General features: G+C 35.0%; 3 protein-coding genes across 3 annotated transcripts in view; all 3 read left to right on the plus strand.

The window, feature by feature from the left end:
- Positions 1-10,258, plus strand: part of LOC143632288 (glutamate dehydrogenase 2-like) — a 209,617-nt gene extending 199,359 nt beyond the window's left edge. The window contains exons 5-6 of the mRNA XM_077100847.1: positions 9,827-9,901; positions 9,985-10,258. Coding sequence (XP_076956962.1) covers positions 9,827-9,901; positions 9,985-10,158 — 249 coding nt within the window. The 3' untranslated portion in view covers positions 10,159-10,258. The remainder of the gene's footprint in view (positions 1-9,826; positions 9,902-9,984) is intronic.
- On the plus strand, positions 10,173-11,231 carry LOC143633397 (glutamate dehydrogenase A-like; the record flags this gene model as incomplete). The annotated part of the gene is made up of 4 exons (XM_077101719.1): positions 10,173-10,345; positions 10,720-10,795; positions 10,869-10,955; positions 11,046-11,231. Coding segments are annotated over 4 exons (522 nt in total), but the record flags the coding sequence as incomplete, so codon positions are not given.
- A 988-nt stretch (positions 11,232-12,219) lies between these two features.
- LOC143632298 (uncharacterized) lies at positions 12,220-14,748 on the plus strand. Its single transcript, XM_077100857.1, has one exon. It carries the CDS (start codon positions 12,220-12,222, stop codon positions 14,746-14,748), a length of 2,529 nt encoding a protein of 842 aa, XP_076956972.1.
- The last annotated feature ends 522 nt before the right edge of the window (positions 14,749-15,270 follow it).

Consider the following 15,270-nt stretch of genomic DNA (forward strand, 5'->3'; position numbering starts at 1 on the left):
TAACAGTTTAAGCTTTGATAATAAAGTTGTTTAAATGATTATTAATTTAACCGTATCATCAATTCCAACTAAGTCAAAATATGAAACTTGAAATGATAAAGAAAGTAAAAAACAACCGACTGAAAGTAAAAAACTCAGCGGTGAAACCAAACCGATGACCGGTTCAAGGTTTTAAACCGAACCATGAACACTCATAACTGTTACGTGATTAATAGGGTTCGCGTTTAAACACTCCTGCATCGCGCGGACACTCGTCTAGTAGTAGTAATAATAATAATAATAATAACCTTTTGACAAGAATTCAAAGTTTTACTCAATGAGCATATGTACACTTGTCGAATGACTTAAAAACGAATTTATATTTACATAAAATGTTGAAAAAGTAAAACAAATACATAATATGTTAATCAATATATAATACAACAATTTATATTTACATAGCCATCAAAAAGCCATTTGTACATGACACAATATGTCAACATTAACCAATCATGATCATCAAAATTGAACAATAAATTTAGCAACGATCATTTGGTGTATCCTTTAATCATTTGTACTAGAGATGATTGGGAAAAAGAACGATATTCATATACCAAAAAGTAATTAATATTCATTTTCCAGCAACGAGATCATAGCATTGGCCGGAGAGTTTGTATTTTAAATGCGAACCCTATTTATCGTTATAATATTCTTGAACTGATAAACTAGACATGTCACACGCATCGATTGCTATAGCGTATGTCGTTATTGTAACAAATCGAATCGATACCGATCGACTTTCAGTTGCAACCACATCCCCGCCGCAACGCACGATAACAAATACTTAATGACGAATCCAGAAGTAAAATTCAAAGGTATCCCAAAATAAATTATGGTCCTAAGAGTGTCCTTATTTTATACGCATGAGTATTTGAACACAAAAAATATGGATTAAACAAACATTTTGCATTTCACTGTGAAAGTTGAGGGTAACCCCGGACACCCCCTAGATCCACACCTACAAATACTTGTTAATAATGAAAATGCAATCGGAGGGTTCCCAAAACGTAAAAACACATAAATATAGTTTTTTTATAACGATTCTTTATCTATACTAGTTAGGTGTCCACGATACAATGGGATATGTATGCAAACATGACATCGAACGCGTAACTAGTATTATTGTTTCAGTAAGTGCGTGACTTCACAAAAGTTACGCGTAACCCGGCTATAGTATGCTTGTAATGCGGGCCGGACCCAAACCAAGTTAACCTTTTTTGTCTCGACCCATTCCAACCATAACCTTTTAGACCCATGATCCAAACAGCCAAATTCGCCCTACTTGTTTGTTGGTCCTTAATGGTAACCACGTAACACATTAAGTTTTTAAAATGATAAAAGTGCAACAATGCCATACTCAAATTAAAAAGAATAAAATACTCATATATAGAATTTTACAAACTTTTGGACCATTTTACAAAATGGGAATTTTACAAACTTTTGGACTATTTTGTATTTCTCTGTCCACTTTTGAACTATTTTGGGAATTTTTCCTTTAACTTGACATTTTATTGGAAGCTGTGTTCTTTGATCCATGAATTAGTGACAAGATTGTGCGATGGAATTCAAGTTATGCTTTTAATTGAACATGTATAAAGTAATGATTATTTAATTGAACAGGAAAGAAGAATGTAGTGTTTTATAGTGTAATTATAAAGATGATGATTGAGATCCGGATGAGAATGCTCTTAGAGGCATAATTTTACTGTACATAGTACCTTAATGAATTATAAAAAAAAGTTATGTAAATCTATGTATAGTTGGTTCATGATTGCTTGAGAAACTATTGTATCGGCAATCTAAGTGAAAACAATTAGAATAATAAGTAAATAAAAACATTTATTTTAAGCCAATAAATTGTTTAAAATTGTCAATTAACGAATTCTCAAAATAACTTTGTACCTTCTTTAAAAAAATAACTAACAAAATAAAGAAAAACTATAATAAAAAAATAGCAATAATCTTATCCCCATCAATTTGATTTCAATCAACGACGCCGTAAAACACTGTTAAATCTCAAGGCCAACCGCAAATATGCCTCCGCCGATTCCAATTCAACCGTCCCTAAATATACACTAATTAACAAGCTTGAATCATACCGCCGATTCTGAAGGATGACGGGACATTGACGTCGTCCGATGAAAGTCAAGTTCGCCTAAGGTTAACTTCGCCTAAAGTCAAGTTCGATTAGAAAATAAATTAAAAACCTAATGAAAAATGTGTTAAGACAGTTAATGTAAATAAAATTTTTCCAAGCTGACCTGGCAGCTCGACCCCAGCCAGGGGCTCTGCCCCTTGGACCCTGCTAGGGGCTGCCGCCCCTAGACCCCGCTGCCAGGGGCGCTGCCCCCGGACCCCCGTTCGTTGTGGGTAGTAGTTAAGACTGGAAAGATGATATGAGTAGTGATAGTTGTTTGATACGTCTACTTGTTATACAGTCAGCCGTGCACAGCTGAAGAAAGGGATTACGATTAACGGTGAACGTAACCGTGTTCAGGTGAGTTTCTAGCCCCATTCCTTGTTATGTTTTCGGGGCTGTGTGCATACTCGATGTGTTGTTAATACATTTATCCTAAGTGATAAGTGTATGTCATATGTGATATGTGTGATAGATATGAATGATTGTTTGTCGGTACGCGAACGATCTTCGGATATTGCGCGTACTGTCAGGTTAAAAATAAAGGTACGAATATTATATATCGAAGATGTATGAATATTTCAAATGAATACTTGTCGGGGCGTGAACGATCTTCGGATATTGCACGTAACGACAAGGGGTATGGTTGTTAAATGAATGAGGTAAAGAATGCCTAGAGTGTTCTTATGTTATAATGTAAGTATGTGTATATAGGTACATGAATGGCATGTGAGTTCTACGTTCGACATAGTAAGTTAGGATGGCAAATCCCTCTAGCTTCTGTCGGACATAGACTCGGCTGGTGATGGCGTAGTTAAGGACTGCGAGCCTTATACGTGAAGTAGATGATATATGTAAACGTAGATAAGGACTGCGAACCTTATACGTAATGTAGATAGGCGTCAGCATAGGAAAGGACTGTGAACCTTATACGTGCTGTATTTGTAGCATAGGGGAGGACTGCGAACCTCGTACGTGCTATGAATTAGGTTGCAACATATGGAAGGACTGCGAACCTTGTACGTGTTGTGAATGTATTTCAGCATAGGAAAGGACTGTGAACCTTATACGTACTGATTTTGTAGCATAGGGGAGGACTGCGAACCTCGTACGTGCTATGAATTAGGTTGCAACATAGGGAAGGACTGCGAACCTTGTACGTGTTGTAGATGTATTTCAGCATAGGAAAGGACTGTGAACCTTATACGTGCTGATTTTGTAGCATAGGGGAGGACTGCGAACCTCGTACGTGCTATGAATTAGGTTGCAACATAGGGAAGGACTGTGAACCTTGTACGTGTTGTGGATGTACTATGGTATAGGGAAGGACCGCGATCCTTGTACGTACCATAAATGGTGAACATAGGTAAGGACTGCGAACCTTGTACGTGTTCACGACCTTGAGTACAGGTATAGACGGTGAACTATGAACGTACTCTCGGTAGACTGAGGTTAGTGATTGTAGATATGTATGTATGTATGGTAGCAAGTTTGTATGTAGAACAGAAGGGTAACTAGTGAAGTATGGATATGTATCTACAGATATGTATGTATGTGTATGTATTGTATGGCTTTCGATTAACTAGAACTCACTCAGCGTAGCTGACTTTTAGTATGCACGCAGGTGAGCTGATTATAGAGTAGCATGAAGATGACACACGACATGGATTGAACGGCTGGCATCTGAAGAAAGAAGTAAAGATGTTTTAAATATAAAGTTTTGTGTTATGGTATCAAAGAAAAGATTTAATGTTTTGTAACAAATGATTGATGTTTTTTATTCCGCGAAAAGTTTTAATAAACTCTGATTTGAAGAACTGTGTTTATGAGTAAATCCGACGCGAAAGTAGGGTTACCGGTAACGGGGCCTTACACATGCTCATAAAACAACCTAAATGTTATAAACTGAAGGTTAATGAACATTTAGTCTATAAGTTAATAAAATTCATATATGGGTTACTGAAAACATCAAAATTTGATGAAATATCTATACAATTATTTTCATCAAAAACCAAGTGGATTAATGTATCTACCTCAAGATGAGTGGGAGCAACTAAAAACAAACTTGTCCTTATATAGATGACATTCTTCTGACAAGTATATGTTACATAAGTTAAAGCATTGTTCACACACTTTGATATGAAATATCTCAAAGATATCCCTTACATAATAGTTATCATAACATTCTGAGATAGACCCAAAGGGACATTAGTTTTGTTCTATAAGTTTTATCTTAAATGGGTCATTACACATGTAACAAACAATATTGCTCTATTTAGAGGATAATAGGATCATTGAGATTATTACCTTATGCTTCATTAAGTAGAAGCCTTATGTAGGTTCAAGTCTATACTCGTTCAGATATTACTCAAAATTGTAACACGCTAGATATGCCTAGATTAATGTGAAACATCTAAAAGAGTATTAAAATATCTTTAAAAGAAACGAAAGACTATAATTTAAAAGAAGAAGTGAGAATTCAAACCGGTATATTACTCTAAACTTTGTCATATTCAGATATAAGAAAATGTAATTTTCGGGATATATTCTTATGTCAGTAGATAAATCATCTCATGGAGGAGTCATAATGAACTGATAACAACAACCTAAGTCATAACAACATAATATGTTGATTATTACAACGTTGTTGTCAATAAATGTTGTTGAATATTTATTAGTGGACTCATAAGTTTTATTAAACTCCAAATAACTTATATATTGAAGACTAATTGTGATAACGTCAGCTACCATGTTTTCTCAAACAGTAACAGTTTGATAGGTGCTGCATTAAATTTTGATATGAAATTAATTATTCGTTTATAAACGAATTGAGGAATCTAAATTTTCATATCGAATACATTCATGATATGCTTAAGGATCCTATAACTAAAGGTCTATTACCCATAAGTATTATGAAAGCGTTTATAATCATGAGGGGTTTATTAATGACACGTACAACTGCATATCGTACTATGAATGATTAACTATTAAATTTCCTCATCAGTTTTGATTTTGTACGCCTCTTAATATGTTCTGCATGCATAATGACATATAGACGAATTAAATATACAAATCAAACGTTCTGAAGGGCTTACTTGAAAATTTTGATCATAACTACTTAGGTTTTAAATAAGGACTGCAGTATGATTAATTGGGGTCTTAAGCTGATGTTCAATTCAATGACTGTATTTCTCTGCTCCAGTTTGAATTTAAAACTAAAATGAGTGTTAACTCCTGATCAGGCTTATCTAATACTCATAATAAATGATTACTCGGCCAAATGGGAGAATGTAAGAATAAATATATTTTATATATTTATTTATGGCCATCATTATCATTTATATAATAATAGATCAAAATAATTAATTATACCTTATTATATATTAGCTTGGTAATTGTTGATGAGCCATATTACTCTTAGTAGCTAATAAAGGGTTTCCCTTTAGGTGTATATATAGAGAGAATAAATTAACATCATAAGATAATCTCACACACATAAGTAAATCATGTGTCTCCTCTCTCTTCTAAACCGGGTTCCTCTCAAGAACCCTAACCATCCTTAACTATACATCCTAAAGGGGAACTCGATCAAGATGACAAGCATGTCGACTACATCATACCCTGCTGCGGTTACTACTCTTCATGTTGTAACATGTTCATAGGTTTAATATTTTTATTTATGTTTTTATTACTTACATGAAGAACTGATCAACATACTTATCACCCATGAATCCTTTTTTTTTAATGTGCAAGTTGCAACATATACAAGTATACAACCAGAACTTAGTTGGACAACACTCATTTTTTTTAACGACCCCACCAACAACTGTTTTTTGCCCTTTCTGTTCTTTGTATATTGTTAAAAATGCAATATTACCTTATATTCATTCTTAACCATGTCTAGTCCACTGTACCATGTTTTTAATTTTTTATTTTCTTTTAGTTTTATTAGTCTGATTGATTTAATTTAAAAAAAATATAAGTTTTTTATTTACTTATCAAAAATCCTGTAGCCGCCAATAAAATCGGGTAGCCGTTCGGATTTCAAAAAAATTAATCGGTAGCCTCCTGGTTTAAAAATTTGTGACAGTCCAGTGGGGATTTCTTGTCAGAGTTAGTGAGATCCTGGCGCCCAGAAGGTTTTTAGTGGGCTGAAATTTGGTCAGAAGAATGACACTCGGTGAGTCGGTGGTCTATGATTGGCTTAAAAAATGGGCGGTCGGAAAGGTTTTTAGATTGGTCTTTGTGTTGGTAAGAGTGGGCATTCTGAACATTTCCTCTTTGGGAAATTGGGTGTGAATTTATTCTAAATAGGCAGGTGCCTTCAAATTGTTTATAGATAACGAGTCAATATACATGATAAACTCCGACTTGTATTTCAATCCAACAACTAAGACCATGAGCCCACGACGTTTGGCCACGAATGTGCAACCAATACATTGGGCTTACGTTCTGGGTTTTGCTCTAAATCACTCCTCTTTCACAAAGGATTCCTTGTCACTCATATAATCTTTCTCTAGAATGTGAAGCAAAAGAAATGTGATGTACTCAATTTGACTATTTAAACAATTGATGAAAATGTGTAGACGTTTTTGGTAGAACATCTTTTAAGGATTTTAGTGCAACAATAAGAACTCTATATTACTTAGTGTATGTGAAATTTATACTTTATCTAAGTTATTTGTATTAACATTTGATCTATAATTTATACATTGACTCTCAGGTCTCACAAAGAGGTTTAGGTCCAGATAAGCGGAAACATCACTGTGCTCCAAGAAATAATCTTGGTAATAAACTTCATAGATCATGTTTGATTGAAAGTGTAAAACTAAGTACTCGTTATTGTATGTTTGTAATGACTAATATCCCGGATGCAAGATGTAACCTGAAATATGTTAACTTTCTTCATTCCAATTAATATGCTGAAAATATACTTGCACGCCGCAACAAAGTATAAAATAACGAAGCTTTAGTTTCACTCGTAACTTGCTATCAAACCTTCCCTTTGTAGGAAGCGCTAATAAATATTTCCAAGTTCCAACATTTACCTTACCCTAAGAGGTGATGGTTGTTATGATAAAAATGGGAGTGCTATATATCAAGGAAGCGTACAAATCAGATTTAATTTTCAACATATGTTTTTAATTCATGTTAATAAAAAATCCGCATTACCAACTGTTGGGCCACAGATCATCCACTTATAACCAGATGGGATCATGCTTTTGGTTGATTTTGATTTGATTGGAAAATAATGTTGATCATGGAGGATGAGAAAGCGTAAAAGATATTAACAATGTATAGAGCGAATTGGAGAATTTGGAATGGTAAAGTCAATGTTGACCAAAAGTTTACATGGTAGGAGAAGGGTTAATCTTGGTTGCGGGATAGATTAAATTCATTGGGAAGTTATCGTTTTTTTTAAACTTTTTTGAAATTTATCTGAGGAGACTAAATTCACTGGAAAATTATCATTTTTTCCAAACTTTTTTGAAATTCATCAGAGGAGATTAAATTCACCTGAAAAGCATCCGAGAAGATGAATTTAAAAAATACGCGGAATTCGATGATTTTTGAAAACTCACGGGCGATAGATTTCATTGGAAAACCATGGTTTCTAAGGAGATGATTTAGGATTTAAAAATAACGGGGAAGACAGATTTCAAGTAAAATTTCACGTCACATTTACACGTGTCATTACCTCACTGGTTAACGAAATCTATCGGCATGATTTCAAATGTGTCGACGAAGATGAATTTCGATGGACCAAAATGGGAATTTTACAAACTTTTGGACCATTTTACAAAATGGGAATTTTACAAACTTTTGGACTATTTTGTATTTCTCTGTCCACTTTTGGACTAATTATAAAGATGATGATTGAGATCCGGATGAGAATGCTCTTAGAGGCATAATTTTACTGTACATAGTACCTTAATGAATTATAAAAAAAAGTTATGTAAATCTATGTATAGTTGGTTCATGATTGCTTGAGAAACTATTGTATCGGCAATCTAAGTGAAAACAATTAGAATAATAAGTAAATAAAAACATTTATTTTAAGCCAATAAATTGTTTAAAATTGTCAATTAACGAATTCTCAAAATAACTTTGTACCTTCTTTAAAAAAATAACTAACAAAATAAAGAAAAACTATAATAAAAAAATAGCAATAATCTTATCCCCATCAATTTGATTTCAATCAACGACGCCGTAAAACACTGTTAAATCTCAAGGCCAACCGCAAATATGCCTCCGCCGATTCCAATTCAACCGTCCCTAAATATACACTAATTAACAAGCTTGAATCATACCGCCGATTCTGAAGGATGACGGGACATTGACGTCGTTCGCAACGCATTACACATTCCCAAATCCTCTGCTTCTGTCATTTTCACACACACAATAAACGCTCTGGCCGCAACGAACCGTAACTTCCGTCATTGATTGTTGATGTAAATAAATGAGTGTTGATTGTGTGATGTGATTTGGAATGATGTTGATCAGGTGGAGTGTATGATTCCGAAGGATGACGTCGTTTGTTGGATTTTGAGTGCTGCATGATAATCCGATGAAAGGCGGAATTCGGTATCATCCCGAGGTGATTTTACTGATTTTTGTTATTGTTTTGAGTTGTGTTTTGTGTGTGGAGTGTGAATGTGTTTGGTTATTGATTGATTTATGGAGATCTAGGGTTTAGAGATTATATTACCTGTAATTGGTGACAGATTTTACTGATTTTGGTGAGAGTTTGTGTTTGTGGTCCCGCATTGTTGTGTTGCTAGGGTCTGATGTCTGCACTGAAAAAACAGAACAGACCGGACCACAACGGGCCTAAATGACCGGGAATGACTATGTTTGGTGTGGTTTGGTTTGGTTCGGTTATGTTTCGAGGTTTTTTTTAAAAGCCGACACATGCTATCAAACATGGATTCAGTGCAGCTTGTTTCAAAACCGGAATTGAACTGTTTTTTGGTATTTTTAAACCGTGCTCACGGTCTGAGCCGATTTGTAAACAAACGGCGGGTTCATTAGTTTTAAAGTTTCAGTTATATTTGATTGGGTTGTATACCTGTAAATTATGTCTGCCATTGAAATGTGGTCTAAATGTTGTTGATTAATTGACTTTGGTGATAATTTCTGTTGTCGATTTCCTATTTTTCGGTGTACAATAGGATGATTAATTCTCAGTTGATTTAGGGATTGTATTATTGGAAATGAGAAAGTATGAATCGTATTTTTTTAGTATATATGTTCACTCTTATTAGTAACCATGATGATGATGACTCATAGATTTTATATAAGTTTGCAGCATCTAAAATACAATTTTACCCTGGATTTTCATTCCATATTCAAAGGGAAAATTATATCGATACATTAACGAAACGCCTTGAAAGTTGCATGATATGTTTGGTATTTTGGCTTTTACAAGGTTGAACATGGAGAGGTGAATGCTTTGGCTCAACTAATGACATGGAAGACTGCGGTGATCAATGTTCCTTACTGTGGAGCCAAGGGTGGAATACCGACATTCCCGCCCCAGATATGGGTACCAATGGCCAGGTTTGTACTGTTGATCATATTTATGATTCTTCTTATATAATATATTAAAGAATTTTGTACGTTATATGCAAGTCTGATTTATATTGACAGACCATGGCTTGGATTTTGGACGAGTACTCAAAATTCCATGGTTACTCGCCGGCTATTGTGACTGGAAAGCCATTAGTAAGCATTTATGATATCGATATAGAGCATGTAATAACTATATTGAACTGTCTTCATTATAATAGCATCTCGTTGATTGCTAGGATCTTGGTGGATCACTGGGAAGGGAGGCTTCAACGGGTCGTGGTGTTGTTTATGCCACAGAAGCGTTACTTGGCGAACATGGGAAGTCAATCAACGGTTTGACTTTTGTTATTAAGGTATGGTTTGACAATTGGCTTTATATTTCCCAACATTTATTGTATTCACAGAGTTGACTTTTTAGGGGTTTGGCAATGTGGGATCTTGGGTGGCTAGGCTGATTCATGAAAAGGGTGGTAAGATTGTTGCAGTGAGTGATGTTACCGGTGCGATAAAGAACCCAAATGGTATTGATATACCTGCATTGCTTGTTCATGAATGTGATGTACTTGTACCATGCGCCCTAGGAGGTGTTCTCAACAGGTATTGCCATGTTTTTTTTAAATTACCATCCAATACCTGTTTTTGTAGATTTATTTCAAGTTACATATAAACATTTTAGAGATGTGCCTAGAAAACAGTTGGTGTAACTGCAAAACATAAAAGTCTTATCTTGGAAACATTTATTATGATAAACGCCAATGTCAAATGAGAACTTCTAATGTTGACATTTGAGATCAACATAACAGATACATTTCCATTTTCTAAAAGTGGATAAGTTGACTTTTAAGGTTAAAACCGGTGATTTCAGACTTCGAATTTGATACGAATTCTTTAATATTTGATTCGCCAGTTCTATGATTTTCATTCTTCTAATTCGGATTTTGTTTTGTTTTTCTTTAAATCGTCGACTGAAGAGAAAATGCAAGAGACGTTAAAGCCAAATTCATCATAGAAGCAGCAAATCACCCTACTGATCCTGAAGCAGACGAGGTACCGTTTACATATAAATTATGCAAATTTATTAGATATTTTATTTACTTCTATATATGTTTTATTTCTGTAGATTCTGTCAAAGAAGGGAGTTATAGTTCTTCCTGATATGTATGCAAATGCTGGAGGTGTGACTGTTAGCTACTTTGAGTGGGTTCAGGTATTAATCTGATTAAAAAACACTTAACATTTTGGTTCTTTTCGTATATGTATCGATACAAATTCTCATTTTTGGTGTTTGAATTTGCAGAACATGCAGGCGTTTATGTGGAACGAAGAGAAGGTGAATGAGGAGTTGAAGAAATACATGACAAAAGCTTTTCATAGCATCAAAAACATGTGTCGAACGCATGATTGCAACCTCCGGATGGGCGCCTTCACATTGGGGATTAGTCGAGTTGCGCGCTCCACCGTCTTAAGAGGATGGGAGGCTTAAATAATATTGCTTTGGTTATATTAATCTGTGTACAATCTATACTCGAAGATTTGTGTCTGGTCACATATAATAACTGTTGAATTTTTTTTCTCTCTACAAGGCCCCTTTTTGGCTGTTCTGTTTTGGCTTAAATAATCTTGCTTCGGTTATATTAATTTCATCAGTGTGTGCTCATCGGATGTTAAGTCGAAGGGTATTCCATGTTCAAATAGACTTGAGGAACCAATAAGATTCGAACCAGATATGAATTAAGTTGCCATTTTAATTCTAAATCGAGTTAGATTCAAATTTGACTTTACTCACAATAAATTTAAACTCCAATAAGCCAGGTGATCCGAAACAGATTTGGAAAACAGCCATAGTGGATGTGCAAACCGACGAGCTCTTTCACCTTCTCAACTAGGTTTTGTTTTTCGAAGTTGTTTACAAGATCTTTGTAACACGTTAAAATATTATAACTAGCGTTTTACATTGAATTCAATATCAAATATTAGTAGTTATAACTTTTTAACGCGTTACGTGAAGAAAAGATATGTATAGTTTTTATAAATCCAAAATGTCATTGTTCAATAGACGTAGAATAACATTGTTCAAAGGTATTTTAGATAGTTGTTCTTTTTGAATATCAAATAAACAAAGGGTTTAGCATGTTACATGAAGAAATTAATATTCTTAAAGTAACTACAAATTTAACATGTTACATGGAGAAATGCCATGACTTCCACCGAGATCATTGCTATATGTGGGTGAAGCATTTTGAATTTCACCTTTTCATGTTTGTTATTTTTTAATTTGTAATTTTCAAACATTGTTTTTGTTAAAACTCTTCGGAAAAAATATATTTAATAAAATGGTTTTCTAATAAAAGAATTTAAAACCACATATATCTCATCACCCTTCCACCCACAAATCTCATATCTCATATTCATCCTTCCCCCCACATATATCATATATCTCATCACTCTTTCCATTTTTCATCATCACCACAATGAAGACTCTCACACTTCTTCCTGCATGTTTTTTCTCATCTTGCCTATTGTTTCTCTTGGTTTCATCTCTTTGCAGCTTCTGTTTTTGTAATCAAAGCTCAGATCCTGCTCTATGCATACCCACCGAACGATCGGCTCTTATTGATCTCAGGAGCAATCTCACTGACCATGCAAACCGGCTATCTTCGTGGGTAGGCAAAGACTGTTGTAGTTGGTCCGGTGTCGTCTGCGACAATATCACTGGTCACGTCCATGAGATTCACCTTCGTGGACCTCACTTATTTAATTGGAACCATATGATAGGAGGATCCATAAGTCCATCAGTGATCAACCTGTTACAGCTCAGATACCTTGACTTGAGCTGCAATGATTTCGGGCGCAGCTCAATACCGGCATTCATCGGTTCTTTCCAAAATCTTATATATCTTAACCTCTCATACTCTAACTTCAGTGGGGAAATTCCTCACCAACTTGGAAATCTATCAACGTTGCATGTCTTAGATCTTTCTGGAGATATTGGTGCAATACTCTCATACTCTAGCTTCAGATTGGTTTCTAAAAGCTTAGCATGGCTAAAGAATATTAAAGGGCTGCAATACCTGGATATTGCAAGAGCTTCAGATTGGTTTCTGTCAGTCAGCAACCTCACTTCTTTGCAAGAGCTTCATTTTTCTGATTGTGGGTTAAATCAGTTACCTAGTAATCCAACAACAGGTAGTTTTATGTCACTTAATGCCCTAGACCTTTCATATAACTTATTTGAGAATGCTCTGCCTGGGTGGATTTTCAGCCTACGTAATTTGACTTTATTAGATCTGAGTGGTTACTCTATTAGTGGTGTACTTTCTGGAACTCATGGTGGTTTCCATAGCATGCCTTCTTTAAGGACTCTTCGTCTTATAGAAACCACTTTTGTGAATTCTTCGTCCTTACTGAATGGATTGTCTGGCCTAAGTAATCTTCGTTTTCTTGATCTTAGTTTTTGTGATATTTCTTCACCGATTCTAGGCAACCTACAGAACTTGTCTTTTATTGAATATGTTGACTTATCTGATAATCGGATTGTTGAGGAGATACCTAAATCATTAAGTAATCTTTGCAACATCACTACCCTTGATCTGCATTCCAACAATTTTTTTGGAAATGTGTCAGAGCTTCTTGAAGGGTTTTGTGAATGTGAGTCACCTAAGTTGGAAGTATTAGATCTCTCTTTTAATCAATTAACAGGGGCCATTCCTGAAAGTATTGGACAACTCAGTAAACTATACTCTCTACAGCTTCAGAACAATTCATTAACGGGTATTCTACCTAGTAATTACAGTACAACAAATATCCTGGATCTTTCTAACAATAGAATCTCAGGATCTCTAGAACAGTTCTTGTGCTCCGGTATTCAAGAACCGCAACCATTAGAATTTCTTAATCTAGCAAACAATAAAATGTCAGGTGTTATATCAGATTGTTGGAAGAATTTTGGTGGTCTAATCATTCTGAATCTAGAGAAAAACCGATTTTCAGGCATAATCCCATCATCTCTAGGTAATATTTCTTCCTTACGATCACTAGAGATGGATGAGAACAGGCTATATGGTAACTTACCTCCATGGTTACTGAATTCCACCGGCCTGGTAGTCATCAAGCTTGCAGAAAATGAACTTGTGGGAAAAATACCATCATCAATTGGGAGAAATAATACAAGTCTGAGAGTTCTAAGTCTCCGTTCCAACAAACTTGAAGGCAAAATCCCAGATGAAATATGTCATCTCAGTTCTCTTCAGATCTTGGATCTTGCGCATAATGATCTTTCTGGGAACCTACCGACATGCTTTACAAACTTCTCTGTCATGTCTGGAAGGGAGACCTCCGGTCCGATCTATCTGTACCGAGCTACAATAATTACTGCATCATTGGTGACAAAGGGAAATACTTATACATATAGCACCATACTTTATCAAGTTACAACATTAGACCTTTCTAGTAACAAGTTTTCAGGACCAATTCCTGATGAACTTGTCAGACTTTTGGGCTTACGGTTCCTGAATCTGTCACACAATGATTTAACAGGAACAATTCCTGACTTGTTCAATCAAATTGGAAAGCTTGAGTCGTTAGATCTGTCAATGAACCATCTTAATGGAAATATACCTTTGACCCTGTCACACTTAACTGCTCTGAATTGGTTAAACGTATCCTGCAACAATCTTGTAGGTGGAATCCCAACAGGCCCTCAGTTTCAAACCTTCAACGAGTCCAGTTTCACTGGGAATGCGCTTTGCGGGGATCCTCTTCCTGCATGTTTACTAAATAATGGCAGTACAGAAGGGATTACTGATGGACATGGTGAAGCTGACGGCGTTGATTGGATCCTGGTGATAGTTACACTTGCTGGATTGGTTGTTGGCTTCTGGATCATCCTTGCCCCGTTGTTTATAAGCAGACGATGGAGGATTACATATTATTGTTTTCTTGAAGAAATCTGGTTCAAGCTTCAAAATTTCATCTTTCGCCTATTCCTACGAAGGTATTGACTTAAATTTTACATTTCTATTACATTCTTTGTTTACGAGTATGAGTTAAACAACTATTCGCTAATAAAAGAATTTGAAATAAAATCCAAGTACCTTTAGTTATAAATATTTTTGCTCATTATTAAATTGACTCACAACAATCTTCCTTACTCCAAATGCATTTCCCCACGAGAGATGTATAAATTGATCTTGACTCAGACATTGATTTGCATTATTTTTATATGAACACAAACAGATATGTTAGCGTACATATGCACACATCTGACGTATACACAAACTTTGCATCCAGGTTTCAGTTGTGTTTAAAACTGATTTTTAAGTTCCTATAAATGTTTTTATGTGTGATTTAATCATGAGTTTATTTGAAAATTATGGTGTGATTGATGTGCTGAAATTAATTTACTGGAAAACATAGTTTTCAATTGTATTTTATGCAAACAACTACATGTATAAATTGTTTACACCGGTCTTCTTAAATGGAGTTTCGCAACGAGGTAAGAAGTGCCGCAAGTAGACGAAAAA

This window comes from Bidens hawaiensis, unplaced genomic scaffold (genome assembly GCF_021521415.1).
Source record: "Bidens hawaiensis isolate Kalapana, Puna unplaced genomic scaffold, B.hawaiensis_p1.1 tig00000512_1, whole genome shotgun sequence".
NCBI lineage: Eukaryota > Viridiplantae > Streptophyta > Magnoliopsida > Asterales > Asteraceae > Bidens > Bidens hawaiensis.

Excerpts from the sequence above, each read along its gene's own strand:
- LOC143632298 (XM_077100857.1), top strand. The coding sequence starts at position 12,220 with ATGAAGACTCTCACACTTCTTCCTGCATGTTTTTTCTCATCTTGCCTA.